Raw genomic sequence first — 20,276 nt, forward strand, 5'->3', positions numbered from 1 at the left:
GATTCGATTCGATACCGATTAATCCCGGTACGAATCTATAAATTGATTATTGCGATTTTTATTTTATTTTTACTCAAATTTAGAAAATACTAATCAGTAAACCTGTACATGTACACTGTAAGATTTGTATGAAAATGTATTTATTTATCTGAAAATTCAGGCTTATAACTGAGCCACTGCATTTAACAAACAGGTTGCAGTCTGTTTCATGTTTGAAATATTTTTAAAAAATCGGAATTGACCATTAAGACCTGCAGTGTGAACGTAGCCTTAGTCAAAATTTTCTGTATTTGGTGTCTTACCATCAGGAGGTCATTAAACAGGAAGACCTCTCTTTGGTGGACCCCGCTCCTCTGGCCTCGGTTCGGGTCGGGAACCTCGAACAGCTGGCAGCAGCACACCAGCCGGCGGTGAGGCAGCGACAGAACCTGGGAATCGTTTTTCAGTCATTCACTAAGAGCAGACGGCAGGTCGAGCGAGGCCAACGCGGAAGGCGGGAAGCTCTTACGGGTCTCTTGCCCACCACCATCCTCTCCACCGCCTGCACCTGAGACACGTGGTCGTCATTGGTCCTCAGCTCCCATTTCTGGATTCTTCCGTAGATGGACACCAGAAGGTCTCTGGGAATGTCCTGACCGTTGTCCACACCTGGAGGTAAAAAAGGAATTCACATTGGGTTGAGGGAAGTGTGTGTCAAGAGCTTGTGGATGTGTTCCAATTCAAATCTTGTGGCCAGTGTTTTTTTTTTTTTAACATTGAAGATAATTTAGTCTGTTATGGTGAAGTTTATGCTCGCCTGAATTTAGTGCAGGCAGTTTGGGTTCAGTTCCCACATACCGATGGTGTGAATGTGAGTGTGACGATGACGACGTTTTTTTTCAGGGCCGATACGATACAGATAGATTATTAGTAGTCAAGCCAAGGACGTTGATAACTGATAGTCATTTTCACTAAAACCGAAAATATTGGCATCAAAATTTGAAAAAATAAAAACTCCAGCTCTTAATTTTTGGAAAAATTTTAAGCACATGTTTACTGAACAACTTTTAGGGTTTGTAAAATATTGAAGTTTAAAAAAAAAAATCTTTGTTTTAAAAATCTAACAAAAAGTTTAGGGACCTCCCAGTGCAGGAGCATGTTTAATATAAATAAATAAAAAAACGTAAGTAAGTAGCTCCTTATTGTTTGCTACACTAAATAATTTCACAATATCTGAAGTGTTAAAATTTCACTTAATTTTAATTTCAAGCAAAAACAGAAGGTCAACACCATCTCTGATAATTTAAACAATTGGTTCCTTGAAGTTAACACTTTGTTAAAATGTATCTATTATCGGCCGTATGATTCTTCAAAATGGCAGATGCCGATATTCGGCAAAATGCTGAATATCAGCGCCGATAATCGGCCCAGCCAATAATCGGCCCAGCCAATAATCGGTCTATTCCTACTGATTGTCCTGAGTCTTTAATAAATGATTAGCGTCTCGATTTTCCACAAATATGAAAAACAAAACAAAGAGCAACTTACCTCGCAGGTTCTTGATAAAGTCCTCTAATTTCATCTTCCTCTCAGGCTTCACGTTGGGGCTATACATGTCCGTGTTGAGGAGAATGATGGCGAAGGCCAGGATAAAGATGGTGTCCGGATTTTGGAACTGCCGTATCAGCACCGGGTTGCACACACAGTAGCGCTGACTGCAGGGCAAGAGCATACCCGTCAAGCCGACTCCGCCTCGCGCCATCCAAGGACGCAAACCTACCTGAAAGCCTCCACCAGCCGCTCCACCCTCTGCGCTTCTCCCTGAACTTTGATCTGCGCTTGGAACTTCCTCAGGGCGTCATCCAGGTCCATTCCCGAGAAATCCATTTCGTCCAGGACGCAGCTGAAGACAAACGCAAAGAAGCTTATCAGCGCACGGGCCTGATGATTCAGCGGTGGGAAAACACGGTCCTCACTCCAGCACGTCCTTGTTGAACTGTTGCCGGCTGCCCAGGAACTCGCCGATCATCTGACGGCTCAGACCTTTCCTCTCCAGGATGAACCTTGCGATGCCCACCGGCGTGTCCGAAAGGAAGCCCCTCTCGATCAGGTACTGGATTCCTTTCTCTGGCTTCCTGACAACCACAACAAATCATGTGATCCACTTTTCTGATACCGTATGTGATACACACCTCTGCCAAGGAAATAGCAAGACATGTCATTTGGAGAATTAACAGGTTCCAATGAAACATGTTTTCGAAAAGCATCTTTTAGTCTTTAGTGAACTTAACGTACATGTTTTCGTAATCATTAGACACTATTTTATCTTCAACGAAACCAAAATACAGGTTTTCGTAAACATCGAAGGCAATTTTGTCTTCATTGAACCGAATGTACTTCACGTTACGTTTTCTTAACTACTGTTTAGTCTTAAAAGAACTCATGGTATATAAGTTTGAAAACTATTCAATTTAGGCTTTACTGAAACTCACAAAAGTGTTTTCTAGTGATAGACCGATGTTTTTTTTTCAATCAAGGTCGATACCGATACCGATTATTAGTAGTCAATGAGGCTGATAACCGATATTTCAAGCCGGTATTCATTTGCAGTAAAAGGGAAAATATTAGTATCAAATTTGAAAAAATATACTTTTTCTTTTAATTTCAAACATATAAAGAATTGACAGCTTTGTTTAAAAATTATAACAAAAATTGCGGGCAGCTTCCAGGGTCATCAGCATGTCTTAAGGTAAATTACAAATTAATCAAGCAAATAGTTCCCTTATCTTAAATAAAGTTTTCCAAAATTTCTTAATTTTTCATTTGCTCTCAAAAACATAAAAATACGTTCTATTTTAAATATTACCATGGTTCCAAAAACGTTTATGTTTTTTACGTTTTTTTTTTTATTTATGCTAGAGCATACAGAAGGCTTTGATTCAGCCTCTCAACTGAAGAGAACACTGTCTTGAAGCCATGGTAGTTATTTCAAATACGGCCAGCAGGTGGCAGCAGAGTATAAGAGCTCAACCAGGGCCATGTTGCAAAAAGCTCTTTTCCCCACTGTTTTAAACAGATTTGTGAATAATGATGAAACTTAGCTATATAGATAGAAATATACTTTTTTTTCATGAAAGAAGACACTAATCTTTCTTTTGGTAGGTATCTTCCATGTTTTTGTAGCGATAGAACAGAATGTTCTGTGAGCCTTGCAAAATCAGTCAAAATCCAGTAAAACAGCTGGGAGCGAAGGGGGTTGCTTCAGTGAAAATAGTTGGGAGTGAATGAGTTAAAGACCCTAAACTACTTGTTTATTTTATTTATTTTTCACATATTTAGTCTTTAGTGACCCTAATGTGATGATCTATATCTTCTCACTTGTTGAAAAGGTTGAGTCCGATGCGGTAGTGGCGCCGCTGGACCACGTCGTTGTTGAAGGCGGGCGAGTCCCAGCTGTGGCGGCTCTCGCGTTGATACGTCTGCTTGCCGAGTGCCGCCGCCGCAGGTTCGCGTAGGCTGTCGCGCGACGACGAGCCCGAGCTGCCGTTGTTGACGGTGGTGTCGTCGTTGGAGTTGGTGGTGGTGGAGTTGACGCTCTCGTTGTCGCCGTCCGAGCACAGCAGGTGGTGGTGCAGCGGGTGGTGCAGGTGCGGCTGGTGGTGCAGGTGGTGCATGTGCTGATGGGCGTCCGCCGAAGACGACAGCGGAGAGGGCGTGAGCGGTGGTGGTATCGGGGAAAGCGGTGGAACAGGTGAAGGCAGCGGTGAAGGAGGAGGTTCCGGGTAGGTGTGTGGGAGGTGGTGGTGGTGGTGGTGCAGATGGTGGTAAAGGTGCTGGGCAAAGTGCGGCACGTACGCCGCCCCGCCGTGGTGCATGTACGCCATGTGGTTGTACTGCGGATGGTGGTGCAGGACGGTGGGCAGGTGGGGGACGGGCGGCGGGTGAGGGTGCGCGTGCTGGAGCGGGTGAGGTAGCACGTGGGACGGCAAGGTGCGAGCCGAGGGCATTGGCATGGCGGTGGGGGCGGAACTCCGAGTCTGTCCCTGCGCCATCACCACCGAGCGGCCGTTTGGTTTGTGTTTGATGGTTCCCTGCGGTGATTCGGCCTCACTACTCCCTGCCCCGCCACCTCTGTGTTCTTCTTCTTCTTCTCCGCTCTCACCATCTCCACCTCCACTTTCTTCTCCTGCTCCTCGCCCCCCTCCGGGCGGCTCCTGCTCGTAGACCAGACGCCCGATGGAGCCTCGCTCGGACCTAAAAATGGCCACAGTTCATTGGATTTAAGATATTGGGAATTAACAAAGTACAAATACTTCATTGCTATACATGAGTAGATTTATCAGCAATCTGTGCTTAACTTATATGTATATGTATATATGTATTTATGTATTTCATTCCAACACTTTTTCCAATGAAACTTTTACTCCTATTTGAAGACAGAAAACTGTTACCTCTACATCTTTCTTTGTCAAACTAGGTTTGTTACTTTGGATGAGAAGTTACACAACTTAAATGGAAGTAAGGTCAACCACGGTTGACATCTTCTAAATTGAGGGCGGGGAAAACAAAAACAGCACAAACATGGTGGAAAGTGAACCAGGGATTAGCAACCATTAAATTAACTCATTCGTATACATACATAAGTTTTTTAATACTTTGTCCTGCACTCCCAAAAACATTTATACGCTTTTTTTTTTATGCTTGATGCAGCTTCTGACCTGAAGATGTGGCTTAAAGCAATGGTAGTTATAACAAAAACGGCCAGCAGGTGCCAGCAGAATATAGGAGGTCAACCAGGGCCATGTTGCAACAAGCTCTTTTTCCCCAATTTTTTCAACAGGTTTGTGAATAATGATGAAACTTAGCTATATTCTAATGCTAATTGCTGCAAAACGGAAACTGACAAATATACTTTTTTTTTCCTGATGAAAGAAGAGACTAATCTTTCTTTTGGTAGGTTCCATGTTTTTATAGCAATAGAACACAATATTCAGTGGGCCTTGCAAAATCAGTCAAAATCCCAAAATTGTGGGGGTTACGTTCCAGACCACCCATGCAATAAGTAAAATCTGAAGTATAGAAATACCCAATTGAAATACTCTCTAGGCATGTTTTAATAGCATTTATGGCATTTAATTGTTTAAAGGTCTTTAAACACACTTTTGAAATAATACAAACACATTTAAATAAATATAAGCACAAGATTAATGGATAACAAAATATTGTACAAACAGTGTAACGGTGTATGGATCCCTTAATGTGTTTACAGAAAACAAATCCATTTTTTTTTTCAAAGGAACAAACTTCACTTATCAACTCTTATATGTCAATAATAATGGCGAAAGACGTACTGTACATTATAAAATTAACCTATATCCATCACTTTCCGTAGGTGTAAAAAAGCAGGATTACAGCCTGTGTGTGATGACATTAAATAATTTTCAACAAAACTAGGCTCGACTGAACTATAGTACTTTCTGTCTTGTAAAAAAACAACTTCCTGTCTTGTTCTTCATTTTTCAGATTTACACAAAGTAAATAAGTGTGCCGCCATCTAGAGGTCAATAGTGGAAATACACCAGATCTAAAAGAGACCAAAATAGTTATTACCTGTACAAAAAAAATACGCCAAATGAGATGTGACCCTGGAACCTGCAATGGAGTTTTTTTTTGTTTTTACTGTTCTGTTTTTCTTTCAGAAATTGTGTTTTTTTGGGGGGAGGGGGTTGGACTAGATTAATGGCATTTTATATATGAGTAACTTGAGTTATGAGCAGAATGAATTAAACTCAAAAGTCAACTTACACGTCACCGCAGCATGGTGGTTGGAATCACTCGTCTAACTTATATTTTGTTCCCTCGCGATTGCTGTCACTGACCTGTCACTCATGTCAACAGAGCTGTCACTGGGCGGTTCGATGGTCAAGACAGGCAGGTGTCCTCCTGCGGCGGGCCTCCCCCGGTACTCCCCCCGACACTCCGTGCAAGGAGTGCTGCTTCTCCGGCTGGCGTTGCCACCTCTGTCTGCCTCTCGGCTGTCCTCCCTTCCGCTAGCGCCGCCCCAGTATTCGGTGTCGGAGCTGGTCAGACAAGACAGTGGCGAGGAGGGCGGGCGGGAGATTGGCGAGGACGGAAGGCAGCCGTCGTCCGTGTAGAGCGTGACGTCGCTGAAGGAAGTGGCCGTACTGTCCTCGTGCATGGCGGCGCCGGAGGCCCCCCGCCTGACCTCGCCTGCCTGGCCCACCACACGGCGGGAGGAGGAGGAGGTCCCACCCCAGGAGCACTCCCTGTAGTCTTCCTCTTCCTCCTCCTCTTCTTCCTCCTCTTCCTCTTCTTCTTCCTCCTCCTCGCCCTCCTCCTCTTCTCCCTCTCCTCCTGCGTCCTGGGAGTCCTCTCGACCTGATTGACAGGTGAGGGAATCGTCCATCGAATCTGCCAGAGACTTGACCTGACGTACACACACACACACGCGTGCACTCAAGAGTCAACACACACGCTAGTGTATTTGTTTGCTAACTTATGTACTGTATAACGTAAATGCTTACTTACAAAAAAATGTGTACGCAAAAAAATTTGAATCACGGCAGATAGAAGCCAATCAGATTTTTATTTATTTTTAAAACACCAAGGCAGTTAAGTTATCCCTGTAGTCAGGCACTGTTTCAAATAAGAACTGACAAAATGCTAGCATGCTAGCAGTTGATAAGTTAACATTTAGCAAGAAGACAGCAACCTGAGCACAAAAAGCACAAATGGACCTTGATAAGGATTCTACATCTTGCATGCAATGCGTTATTTCAGATGAGAACTGCTAGCTAACGTGTAGCATGATAGCAAATCAAGCACAAAAAGCACTATGTAGAACGTAGTGAAAATCGGTAAAATGCTAACAGTCAAATATGACAAGATATCGATACAAAAAGCATATGTCATGTCAGAAACCACCAAATAATAATAATAATAATAATAATAATAGCAATAAATGTAATTTATATTGCACTTTTCATTTAGTCAAAATCTCAAACACATTAAAAATCAGAAAGGTAAATAAAAACATCAAAAATGTAGAACAGACATAATAAAACGTATTACAGCAGTTTGGAAAGACTGCTAGATCATCTTCTGTTAGGTGCTGCTAACTACTACTAATGAAAACCAATCAAATGCTAACAGTTGCTATGCCAACACATGGCAATGTAGCAATGTGAGAAAAAGGAACAAAGATCAGCTACAACTTTACATTATGACCTTGAGTCTGCTATTAGAAATTAGATTTGATCAAATGCAAATTAATAGTTTGTATGCTAAGTGCAGCAAGGGCAGTTACATTTGGTCAGGTGTTATTTCAAATGAGAATTGATTAAATGCTAACAAGTTAAACAGTTAATACCTGCTTGGAGAAAGAGTCCTCCATGTCGCCGGTGTCCTCGGACCCCTGAGGACCTGAATACCCTTGACCCTGTGGCTGACGCTCATCAAAGGAGTACTAGACAGACGGAGCAGGATGACATACTGGACTGTGTGTTTGTGTGTGTATCCATTCATGTGTGTGTCTAGTATACCTGCATCCTCATGTTGGACAAAATGATGCGTCGGGTCATTCGACTCTCCGAGGCCGAGCTGCGGAGCCTCTGGAAGTTCTTGTTCATGCGGTACTGCCGGAACGCCGTCTGAATGGTCCTGGCCGCCCGCCGGGACACAAACTGGCCGCCGTACTTCCTCTCCAGCATCTCCACCTGAGCAAGGTATGACTAATAAGAAGCCTTTCAAATGGCTTGGGCCCATAGAGGGTCATGGGCGTGGGCGTGTCACCTTCTTGTCCTGGAGGTCCGTGGAGAGCTCATAGCTGTCAGAAAGGGCCTTGCAGCGTTTGCTCTCCTCCTCCTCTTGCTTGCGTAGTGCCAGGCTGGCAGGCTGCTGGCGACTCCGCTGAGCCCACGTCAAACTCGCCGCGCAGGGCGTCGACACGGGCGAGCTGTCCTGTTGAACAACAGAGTTAGCGTTGGAGCAAGATAAACAAACTTCCTGATAAACAATATGCCTAGCGAGAAACTACCTGTGTAGGGCAGGCTCCCAGGGGCCCACTGGAGGTGCTGGAGGCGTAAGGGTGGCCAAACAATGAATCTGGAAAAGGTAGCGCCTCCGGGCACCGCGGCTCACCTTCCACACTGCAGACAAACACAAGAGTGGGTCATGTAATGCTAGCTCAGTGCTAGCTCGAGAGATGCCATCAATACTGTGGGCGCATGTCATTATTATTATCATCATCATCATCATTATCATTATCATAGACCGTGAAGATGGAACAGAAGCAAACGTGGGCACTGCCAAATTCAGACACACACACAATGTTGACTCATGCTGAACAGCAGAGTGTGTCAGTGTGGGGGTGTCTGCACTTTGTGTGTGTGTGTGTGTGTGTGTGTGTGCAATGTGCATGTATGCGCGGGTGTACAGTGTGTGTGTGAATGTGTTAGAGAGACCCAGCATGCGTGTGTGAGATTGGGTCTCCTTGTGTCTTTCACATGACCTCACCTGAGCCATGTAAACATTTTTTACAGTGTGAAACTAAACACGTATGATGTCGACGACGTGTCGGTCCTTCGGTAATACACATACTAAAATAATATGTCGACGATAAGAGTAATATCACATGTACAGCAAGTGTAGGATTGACAGATAACAGATATAGTGGAAGACTACATTTGTTGACTACTAACATGTTATGCCCACTACCCAGATCATGTGTTAACATCTTGCCCCACGTACCGTCATCCAGAAGGGGTTTATGGTCTGACAGCTATTGATGAGAACCTGGTCAGTTGGCTAAATAATAAATGCCTTTCAATATGAGTCTTGATCTACATTTGAAGAAGACTACTGTAAATTGTTATTGGTGTTTATTGCTTGCTTCGGACCCAATATTCACATGGCTATTTGTTTTGACATAAGAGTCCTGAATGAACTCAAATAGGTTACACATTTTATTTTTGCCAAAAAACACATCATAGTCCAAAAAATGAAAAATCCAAATTGATCATAATGGTATGTAATGCACGTATTGTACAGTATATAGCGCTTTAGCTACACCATACGTTGTTGAAAGCCTCATTATTAGTTTACTGCCGTGTTTACACAGCAGCTCGTCATTCCACAGGAAGGTTTTTCTTTTTCGTTTAAAACTTACTAACTTATTTTAACCTCCAGGATCCCTCGTCGTACACTGGCCAACGGCACAACCCAGGGTGTTTATTTTGCCTTTGGTCCCACCTTAATTCCATCCCATTGTGTTGTACTGGCCTCACGTCTGTACGTCTTGTGCAGCGCTGGTTTGTGAATTGGCTTGAAAAATCCCAAAACACCCACCAACTATGGCCAGCAGATGGCAGCATTGTATCTCCTTTCAATAGGTTCCCGGTAATCAAATTACATGAAAACATGTCGGATCTTAGGAAATAGAACGTTTTCAAGGATGACGTGAATGATCAAAGCATTTGTCACATTAAATTCACAGAGCATCGCTAAACAAAAAAAAATCAAAAAGTCACTGTTGTACAGAAAATTTATCTTTTTACAAAAAGCTTGTTTTCTCCTTATTTTTTCAATTTTCGCTTGATGTCACTCAAATGACCTATTTTCAAATCGTGATTACTAAAGAGCGGAATAAGGTAGATACATAGCTTTTTTCTAATAGAAGAATGGAATCCAATCTTTCATATGGTATCCGCGATGTTTATGTAGTCATAGCACACAATATTCTGTTTGCCTTGAAAGATGAGTGAAAATGCTCGAAATCGGGGAGCACAGTAGGGGTTGTTTTTTGGAAAACGTTTGGCTGTTAAACTGTCATCTCCGCATTGCTTAGCTGGATTTTATTGACTGACTACTCAACAGCTGAATTGGGTTAGGGCTACGGTTATTTATTGTTTGGGTATTACGCTTGCTAACATCTAGTGGGTAAATATTCCAATACTGTACATGCACGCATAAATTAGGTTCAACTTTCTTTGACGCTTAGACCATAGCATGTATGCTGGGTTTGTTGAGGAATCTTAATTGTGTTCTTTGAAGTAGTATACATATGCATGTCGTTTAACATATCAATAAATATACCAGCGAGCCCCCTGCTCGTGTGCCCGGTGGGCTCGCCGCGCTCTACATTCCGACACAACAGGGACTCTGGCAAATGTGTGTCAGTGAGCCACCACTTTGTGAGCTCAGTGTGTGTGTGTGTGTGTGTGCGCACACACACAAACAGCAACCAAATGCCATCGGACCCGGAGGTCTTATTCCTTGTTCCCCACCACCCTGCAGATGGTACGTACACAGAAGCACTCCTCGCTCTTGTGTTCTTACGATCAAGCGAAGTGTGTGTACTGCCCCTTTGAAGGCAAGCAAGAGAGTGCGTTTGTGTGTGAGGGAGAGAAACGAGGAGAAAACAAGGAGAAAACCACAACAAGAGTATGCCCACTTATTACTGGAATGGAAGGAAAATGGTGTGATAAGCAGTAGGTTCCCCTGATTTAAAAGCCGTGGGGTAGCAGACAGAGCTTCCCTGTGTTGTCGCGACAACCTGGAGTCTCGGGGAATGGCGAACATCTGGATAACATTCTTGAAGTGACAACAAATGGTGTAAAGGGGTCTAGCAAGTTCATGGACAAGCTCCAGAATGTCTAAAGTCTGCTGCCAGCGTCTTATCCACTCATCACATCACCTCCACCCTCACAAGGCGTGACTGGCGCCGCATCAAGATCCTGATTGTCTTCAAACTTCTCCTCTTCAGTGGAGATTTTCATGCATGCCAGATCCACCACACCAGCATCGATCGAAACTCAGACACAATCTTCCTCAGGTCATTGAATCGGTGGAGGCTGATGTCTGTGGATCTCACTCTGCTTCGTCTGTCCTTCCTTCCTTTCCTCAGTCTCTCTTTTGGTCTCGAGGTCTCCCTGATTTGTTGGAATTTGGATGTTTCTGGGGTTGGTGAAGGACTCTGGTCGGTGGCCCGGTGGGTGGTGGGTGGTGTCTGGTCGGTGCTGGATTTCACTTTCCTTTCTTTTCTTTGGTCCTTCCTCAGGTCTCCTGACGGCCTCACGGCTCTGGCTGGGTTCTGAAGTGTTCGGTTTAGGTGAACGGTATGGGATTTTTTAATAGGTTTTAGGTGAACTAATGAATACACACTCACACGCACGCACACACGCATACTCACCCACATACAAAATAAAAATTAATAAAAAAAAATTTAAAAAGAGAGAGCAATGATGATGACATGTCAAATTGGCAAAATTACCGAATGAACAATACTGAGCTCTCCAGAAAAAAAAAAAATAAATAAAAACTTCTCCTAATGAACTATTCTGCTGCAGGTTGTAGTGGTGACAAAGAAGGATCTGGTAGTCCACGATCAAAGGTAGCAGATGTAAGCATTAAGATGTTTCTACAGGTCTAGATTTTCTCATTTCTGCAGCATGTTCCAGTAGTCCACTACAGGGTTATGAACGTGGGCAAGAAGAAGGCACCAAATGTTCCAAGGGTGTAGATGTTCTACATTATGTTGTAATTATTATTATTTATTATTATTATAGCATTAATAAGATTCTAAATCAGGGTTCACCAATTCCGGTCCTCGAGTTCCAGAGTTGTACAGGTTTTACATGTTTCTGCCCACTAGCACACCTGATTGATATAATCAGCTCATCAGCAGGCTTGATAACGATCCTTATTTTTAGTATCAGGTGTGTTGGTAGGCGGCAACCTTTGACACCATGGGGATGTAATTTTTTAAAATGAAACAGGTGTTTTGCTGGTTCTTTTTCTAACGTGGAAGTAATACGCCCGTTTCAGTTAAACCACGCCTCTCCCGGTGTGGTTGCCGCGCCCCCCAGCCTGCTGCTGAAGCTCTGCGTTTGAGCACTCCTGTACTCTGAATGGCCACGCAAGCCATCAATTCTTCAATAAACATTTGAAACAAAACAAAATAAATCGTGAAGGAGGAGGGCAGGAGAAGGAAGAAGAGAGAGGAGAGGAGAAGGAAAAACCAGGGACCTGCTGCTTACAGGGCGAGCGCACTAATCACTACACCACTCATTCAGTTAGGTTCAGCAGCGCAAAAGTTCTACTTGTAGTTTACACAAGTGTCAGCCGGAACCTTTTCTGGGATTTTAAGACGGCCAATTGTCATTGCAAATGTGAAGGATAATTGATTGCTTTGAATTCATTTGGACAGAATGTTTACTGATAAAGGCTACTTTTGTCACTATCCTGTTATGATTGGTGTCCTGTCCGACTTGTGAGGTTTTGTTTGCACCTGTACTCGTCATCCTGTTCCCTTGTGTCATCCAATCATCTCCCCCAGCCACTTGTGTCTTGTCCAAATGTCTCTCGTTGTCTCGTCAGTTGGCTTGCATTTAGTTCCCTGGTTTTGTTCAGTCTTGGTTGGATCATTGTCGCTGTCACCACTCTTGTGTTTTGTTGTTACTTTGATTTTTGGTCTTTTCAGATCTTTGTTGGTTTTGTTTACCCAGTACCCTTGTTAGTGTTTTTGTTAAATAAATCATGTTCAGTTTAACATGCATCCTTGCCGTGGTTCTCCTGCCCCCCCCCTGCATTTGGGTCCTCCACTCCGCAACCGTGACATATCCCATGGAGGTCTCAGAGAAAGTGGGTGTGTGTTTAGTCCTCAGAAATGGTGCGGGGGTTGGCCCGCACCTAATGACGTCATACAGTGAGCCATTTTTTCAGGTTGGGAGGGGGCTGGTGCTTGGAGAGCAGAATGACCTAGAATTTCTCATAGAGGGGCGAATGGAGGATAATACCACTTTGGTATTGTTTTTGGTGAGGGAATTGCATTTTAACATGGCCAAAAGCTCCAAAAAGTGGATTTTTCATGTTACTATCCCTTTAATATGGGCAATAAGAAGGTTCTTGAGGAGCTATGGGTCAAGTTGCAGCTTCTAGTGACGATCAAGTAGGTGCTGGTAGTCCACTACAAGGTTGTAGATGTAGGAATTAAGAAGGTTCTAGAGTTTGGACAGGTCAAGATGTTCTACAACTTGGTTCTAGTGGTGATCCAGAAGGTTCCAGTAGTCCACTACAAGGTTGTGAATTTGAGCATTAAAATTTTAGTGAATAAGGAGGTTATAGTAGTCTATTTTTATTATAATTATTGCTGCAATTATTTTTCCATTTCGCCTCTTGATTAGAACGAAGATCACACATTGTTTTCTCCATGTTTTGTTGAACATTTGACTAAGCAGCTCTTTGCGCTGTGCTATAAATAAATCCTCCCTGTCGTCTGTTGCAGGCGGGACCGCCGCCAGAAGCCCACCTGCTGCCACGTCATTGGCTGCTGAGTTCTGGAAGCGTGAAAGAGGTGGAGCCAAAGAAGGAGGTGTGGAATTAGACGTGTGGAGGAGAAGCAGCAGGAGTCAGGATGCAGAGGAGAGGGTACGGACGGATGACAGGCAAGGAGACGATGAAGCCGCATATTTCGGAGGTGAGAGAGTGTTGAGACAAACTGCTTCAATTGCTAGGTTGACGGGTAGCACCCAAACACATTCAACATCTGCACTCATCCTCCACCAAGTAGGAAGTAGGCTGATGTGATGACAACACATCGACACAACACACAGCGCATGTCGACATATGATACAAAAAGCTTGGTCATCCTCCGTTAAACAAAATACGTGATGCAACACATGACAAGATGTTGAGAACATAATGTAAGACGCTAGATTATTTTCCGTCAACCAGGAAGTAGTCTGACATGACGAAACAGGCATGCTGTTCCAGCTTGATTAAATGGGCATGACGGTACCAATGGCACTAAATGGGCATGATGTTAGTGTTACCAACATGACTACATGAACATGTTGTTACCAGTATGACTAAATACTGTAGATCCAATACCAACAGTACATTCTGTAGAGTAAATTTGACTCTATTTAGAGTGGGACCAAATAGACTCCGTTTTAGAGTAAAATGTACACTTGGAAGAGGATAAAATAAAGAATTGGGGGAAAAAAAAGTCATTGAAGGGTTGAGGAACAAACTCATGACCTTCAGCTTGGGAGACTGCCACACTACCACCTGAGCTATTTCCCTCCTACTGTTTGCTTATATCCAAGAGGAGACCAAAAACGATGTTTTTGGACTTGGTTAGGAAGATTCCAGATGACACAAGCGATATACTGTATTAATACACAGCAGGAGCTGCGTGGCTCAAGAAGTAGATCGGCTGTCTCCCAAACTGAAGGTTGTGAGTTCGTTCCTCAAACCTTGAGTGACTTTTATTTTTTTATTTTTCAATCCTGTATTTTACTGTCTTCCAAGTGTAAATATTACTCTAATACTGAGTCTATTTGGTCCCACTCTAAATAGAGTCAAATTTACTCTACAGAATTTACTGTGTAGATGACAAAATAGACATGATTCTATTAACATGACTCAACAGGCAAAATAATGTATCAATGTGATTAAAAAGGCATGACTAAATAGGCTTGATGGTGTAACGTGACTAAATGGACACGTTGGCATCAACCCTGGTGCTGGTTTGAACTTGACTAGATGGACATGATGGTACACATGAATGACTGTCAATGTAATTCAAAGTCCATGACAGATGATAATAAAGAAGTATGATGATATCAACATGACTAAATAGGCATGATTATAGCAACTTGACTAAATGAACATGACTCAGTAGACATGACTACAAGCTCCAGCTTGAATAAATGATGATGCACTTTCCATATGACTAAATGGACTTGTGATAGCAACTTGACTAAATCGGCACAATGGTACTGCCATGACTAAACAGGCATGATGCTTCAAGTACGGCCCAGCACATTCAAAATCTTAGGTCATCCTCAGGAATTAGGAAGAGCACATGACGCAACACAAGACAACAAACACAATGCCGCTGTCGTTGATGATGTTACGCTGTACTTTTGTTTTTATGCTTTGTTGCCATCCTGCTCAGGCAACACACTCACACGCTTACTCTCACACACAACAAGCAACTTCTGCTTTGTGGGGGTGTTTGAAGCCCACAAAATGCTGCAGAACACAAAACACACACACAGACCATTCTCCCCACGCTGCAGTAAAACTGGTCATCGTGTATCTGGGATCTGACGTAACAATCCTCCATCATCCACCCACAATCCTCTGTGCACACGCATTCTCAGATTGTGTATAGTGAAGCCTCGTTAGCATTTTGCCGCATCATTCCGGGCAGCGTGGATGGAAAGCCAAATGGACTGAACGGACAGCGTCACAGCTGGGGGGGTTTTCTTGGAAATATCAATTTGACTAAAACGGCATGCATGGTGGTATCAACTTGACCATATGGGCACATTAGTATCACCACGACTGAATAGGTATGATGTAATTAAATGGGAATTATTGAACCAACAAAGCTTAATTGTATATGTTTATACCAATATGACTTAACAGGCATGTTAGTACAAAAGTGACTAAATGGACATTAGGGTACGTGAGTTCCAATGTCACTAAATGGGTATAACGAGGGTACAAACTTGCCTAAGGTGCCAAGGGTAATACCACAACTAAATAGGCATGATGTCACTACTGTGACTAAATAGACGTGATTGTATTTTGTGTATTGTGATGTCAACCTGACTAAATGGGCATGAACACACTAAGATGACTAAATAAGCACACGGACATGATGTGATGTTACCAATGTGCCTAAACGGGCATGATGGACGTTTCAAGTCTTCTGTCAGCAGGTGCATTAAAGCTGAAATGTTAAAACGATTACAAGGTAAAACGAAAGGTGACAAAATGACGCACAGAAAAGGAGGACATGATTGAAGGCGGTGCTAAGCGGCGGCGCTAAGCAGCGGCGCTAAGCGACACCCGGGGGTCTCGAGCTGGGTCGAGACGTTGCGTCGGAGGATTTAAGTGTCATGGCGAGGCACAACAGCAAAACATTTAAGTAGAGCTGTCAGTCAAATAGAGCTGAAGCTGATCAGTTATGATGAAGGACATGTCACTCATATTTAATGTCCTTGCCTGTTGGTTATATCCGTGGCCATTTGAGCCCGACTCAACCGAATGTACAGTTGTGCTTGAAAGTTTACATACCCTCGGCTTATGTAAACGTATGAGCATGCTGTATGGTGAGAAAAAGTCTTCATGCCCATCAAATCCTAAACACTATGGCAATTGCTTTGATATTTTCAGAGGTTGAAGTTGACATGAGTGAATTTTGGTGACGATTCATAGCGTTTTTCTGTCACTAAGCGACGTTTAGCTTTTGTACATTTACAGTTGTGCTCATAAGTTTACATACCTACATACATATGCGTTCAGTTAATATATTCAAAAATCTAAAATACATGTTTTTGTGAATATCCAAGACAGTTTTAGACATTTTGTAATTTAGTTTTCAAGAAATCTAAAACGAGTTTACGTGTCTTTGACAAAACTAATGTCTGTTTTTGTAAATAATCAAAGATTAGTTATCATTCATATATCGCTAATCAATTAATCATCCCTGTTTTTTGTATCAGTGCCACTTTAGCGGTTTGTCCCAAAAATCTGCATTGCTGGTCTTGTCCAACCTAGTGTCCATGTTTAAAGGGACATTCAGTTATCACTAGCATAAACGTTTATTTTTTATTTGTAATCGTTTGTCTAGTAATCCCTATTTATATTACATGACTGTAATCTCACTTTACTAGAGCTGCCATGTTTCGCCGCCATCTTCCTGCTACAGATGCCTAAAGGACAACTTTGCGAATGTACCGGTAGTTTAGTCCGGGTAGTATTGCATTGTGTCGGACCCAATGGGCCGACCGCAGCTTACCTTCCACAGCTGGGGCCTGCAGGTGGTCGTCACTAACTCCCGTGATTCGGGCCCATTGCTCTCGCAAGCTTTTACTAGCTTTTTTTTTTTTTTTACTAGCTCATTCCGCTAGCCGCTCTTGTTAGCCACTCCAGCCGATGGTTCCGACTAACTCCTGCTAGCCGCTCTTGTTAGCTGCTCCGGCTAATTCCACAACGGGTCATAACGGCCAGGTCGCCGTCGCTCGCCGAGATGCTCGCTTGCACATGCAAAATAAAACGTGTGGTAGGCTTGAGAAATATGGTCTCTCTCAGCCACCGTAGTGTGCGTGCGCCTGCGTGCCTCTAATGCTATTCTTTGACCACTAGATAGCGCTAGGGATTACTGAATGTCCCTTTAAGAGACATTTTGTAAACATGAAGGATCATTTTGGTTTCAACAGACCTGATATACATTTTTCATCAACATCAAAGACAATATTAGTTTTTGAAAACATACATTAGACCAGTGGTCCTCAACCCTGGTCCTCGGGGACCGGTATCCAGCCTGTTTTCCATGTCTCCCTGCAGCCAACACAGGTGATTCATATCATCAGCTAATTAGCAAGCTCTGGAGAAGCCTGATAACGATTCCCACCTGTGTTGGCTGTAGGAGACATAGAAAACAGGCTGGATACCGGTCCCCGAGGACCACTGCATTAGACAATTTGGAGTCTATAGTAAATAGATTCACATAGCACTAATTGACTTATTACTGGTGTGTTTGAATTGAAAAATCCAACTTGGGCCTTGTCCCAGAAAGCATTTTTGATGAACCCGATAAACCTAACGTGCATGTTTTCATAAACATCAAACACATTTAGCACCTTTGACCAACTTAACGTTTTTGGGTTTTTTAATCAGATAATTTTAGTGTTTTTGACCAACCTAATGTGCTTGTTTCATGACAATTAAAGGCAACTTTAGTGTCTCTGAACCTAATGTACATGTTTTTCATAAACATAAATGTCAGTTCGGAATCTAAAAGTAGATTTGTTATGATTCAAAACTAATTTTAATTGACTAATGCCTTTTTGTAGTGTCCATGCCACCCTCACTCGAGTCCATCCCCAAAAAAGCACCAGCTGGGATCGGGGTTGGAATCCACATGGCGGTTGCTAAGCAACAGGCTCGCTGCTGACTCAATGGCTTCAGCGGCACTTCCCAAACAGGCGGTGTGACTCAGCGCGTCTTCATGAACGCCCACCGTCACTGTCCTCCGCCTTTCACTAATTCCCCCCCCCTCTGCACATCAACAAAACAGATCCACAGGGACAGGGTCGCATGTTAACGCTTCTCGGGGATGCAAGACTGCTCTTCAGCACATGGACCCGCTCCAAATGCTGCTTGTATACATGGCACACAAGTCTCATTCCATCAACTCACTGGATTCAACACGGCTCGCAGCACGCTAACGTGCTAACACCAAACACCCCAAACATGAAAAACCAAACCACCCTAAAGCTAAGCCTAGTTGGAATGCTACCAAATATCATAAGGAACTACATCTCTTGTGCTCGTCATTTAACATGGACTCTTTTGTTGTGTTTACCTTTTACTACCTAAAATGGCTAATTTGAAGTTAAGGAAGTAAACAAAATAGCATTGTGGCCAATTTTCCATATTTAAGATGCAGGGTTTAAGTTGCGGCTTGTATTTTTTTTTTATACTAACTTCAGAATGGCTAAACAAACGGTACCTCACTGCTTCTTCATCTCTTCTGTAACTATCGGGGAATGCTAGGCGCTAAGCTAACTCCATCTATGGGCTGCGGTTGGCTCACTAGAGCGGTTAAAACACTGTCCTTCCACCGCTCCTCTAAGTTGCTTATCGTCACCTCCATGGTGGAGATTAAGCAACAATTCTGACAATTATCATCACTAATGGGGAGCTAACGAGCAATACCGAGCGAGGAGATGGAGGAGAAGACGAAGAAGCCAAAGTGCAATAGTAGAAAAACACTTGGCTGGACAGATCAGCGCAATCCACTCTGAACAATAAGTCATTTAAAAAACTACCCAGCACATACTCACATCTGAAAAATGAAAATGAATCAGTACTTTATCGCATACGTCAGCCAGAAGAAGCTTAGAAAGGTCAAAAGTATATTCATATGTAGTCTTCAATATTTATGTAGCTGTTTTCGTAACATCAATATGTGTGTTACACTACATTATATTAGCATGGGACTGTTTGTTGAACCAATCAGATTCCAAATTGTCCTCACAGGTCAAGGTAGCTGGCCAACAATAATGTCAGCTTTTTTTCCCATCCTTTGATTGGTTGGTCACGGCAAAAACAGTTACAGCCGAATTTACAAGCAAAACACTTCAATAGGCATCTGGACAGATTATTAAGCAGTATCTGTGTGTCTGTATTTTATGTTTGTCAAGTTATTAGGTAAATATTGATTCTAAACTGCACCAGATGATGTACGTAGCACAGTCACTCAATTTTATATTTTGTTATTGAACGGTTTATGATTGCATCATGATAGCGGTGTTATAGAATTTTAGACACTGATCATGTTGCTGAACACAAACCAGACCAATTGGGGTCTGACCCAAGCAGCAGGAAGGTAGAAAGACATTTAAAGATGGGCAGCAACCATGAACCAAGCTTGTGCATCCAACAAAACATAAACAGTAGCTGAATGAAAGACTAAAATTGTCCATGTTTGTGAAAACAAATACGTTTGCCTCATTGAAGTTTAAACAAAAACAATGTTAGAGTCTTTGGGGAAAAAAATGGTTATTTTCTAAACTCAAAAGACCGTTTCGAAAATTCAACTAACCTGAGGTGTGTGATTTTATTAAAGTGCAACAATTGATGTACTGTGCATTTTTCCATCATCAACAAACCAAACGTGATTTCATAAACCACATGAAGTTTTTGCTTTTATCAACACTAAAACATTTTAAAGAACAAATTTACAGTCTTCGTCAAACCTAATGTTTGTTTTCATAAACATTAATGATTTGATGTGTTTTTATTAATAATGTGTGATAGCTTTAGTTTTTGGCAAACCTACTTGTGCTTTTACAGACGTCAAAAAAAAATATTAAGAGCAGTTTTTTATATATATAAATGTAGACAATTTTTGTGTTTTCGTAAACATTAAAAACAATTTGCCTTTGATCAAACTAAATATCAACACAATTCACAGACAACAAACATTTTTCGCATCTTTTTAATTAAAATAATAGACCATTTTTATTCTTAACATCAGAGGTACTTTTAGTCTTTGACTAACCTAAATTCTTAAACACTAAACTAATAATATGCGTAGTTGTCAGACTTGACATTTTAGAACACAACCAAGAGACGTCTGACCCAAGCAGCGATGAGTTCACAGGCCAGCAGAGAGAGAGAGAGAGAGAGAGAGAGAGAGAGAGAGAGAGAGAGAGAGAGAGAGAGGGAGGGAGAGGGAGAGAGAGAGAGAAAGG

General features: G+C 42.5%; 1 protein-coding gene and 1 long non-coding RNA gene across 8 annotated transcripts in view; one reads left to right on the top strand and one right to left on the bottom strand.

The window, feature by feature from the left end:
* LOC144053300 (IQ motif and SEC7 domain-containing protein 1-like) overlaps positions 1-20,276 on the bottom strand; it is a 58,502-nt gene that overhangs the window by 4,069 nt on the left and 34,157 nt on the right. For all 7 annotated transcript variants that reach the window (XM_077567619.1, XM_077567638.1, XM_077567627.1 and 4 more), the window contains 11 exons: positions 8,036-8,147; positions 7,792-7,959; positions 7,542-7,715; positions 7,370-7,465; positions 5,859-6,427; positions 3,358-4,233; positions 1,956-2,114; positions 1,760-1,882; positions 1,528-1,694; positions 509-648; positions 303-428 (listed from right to left, as the gene is read on the bottom strand). In XM_077567619.1, the coding sequence (XP_077423745.1) occupies positions 303-428; positions 509-648; positions 1,528-1,694; positions 1,760-1,882; positions 1,956-2,114; positions 3,358-4,233; positions 5,859-6,427; positions 7,370-7,465; positions 7,542-7,715; positions 7,792-7,959; positions 8,036-8,147 (2,710 nt within the window). The remainder of the gene's footprint in view (positions 1-302; positions 429-508; positions 649-1,527; positions 1,695-1,759; positions 1,883-1,955; positions 2,115-3,357; positions 4,234-5,858; positions 6,428-7,369; positions 7,466-7,541; positions 7,716-7,791; positions 7,960-8,035; positions 8,148-20,276) is intronic.
* On the top strand, positions 338-13,472 carry LOC144053326 (uncharacterized). Its single transcript, XR_013294381.1, has 5 exons — positions 338-654; positions 1,573-2,089; positions 5,878-6,389; positions 7,537-7,724; positions 13,283-13,472. It is a non-coding gene; the product is annotated as an uncharacterized LOC144053326 (long non-coding RNA).

The sequence above is a fragment of the Vanacampus margaritifer genome, chromosome 1, assembly GCF_051991255.1.
Source record: "Vanacampus margaritifer isolate UIUO_Vmar chromosome 1, RoL_Vmar_1.0, whole genome shotgun sequence".
Lineage (NCBI taxonomy): Eukaryota > Metazoa > Chordata > Actinopteri > Syngnathiformes > Syngnathidae > Vanacampus > Vanacampus margaritifer.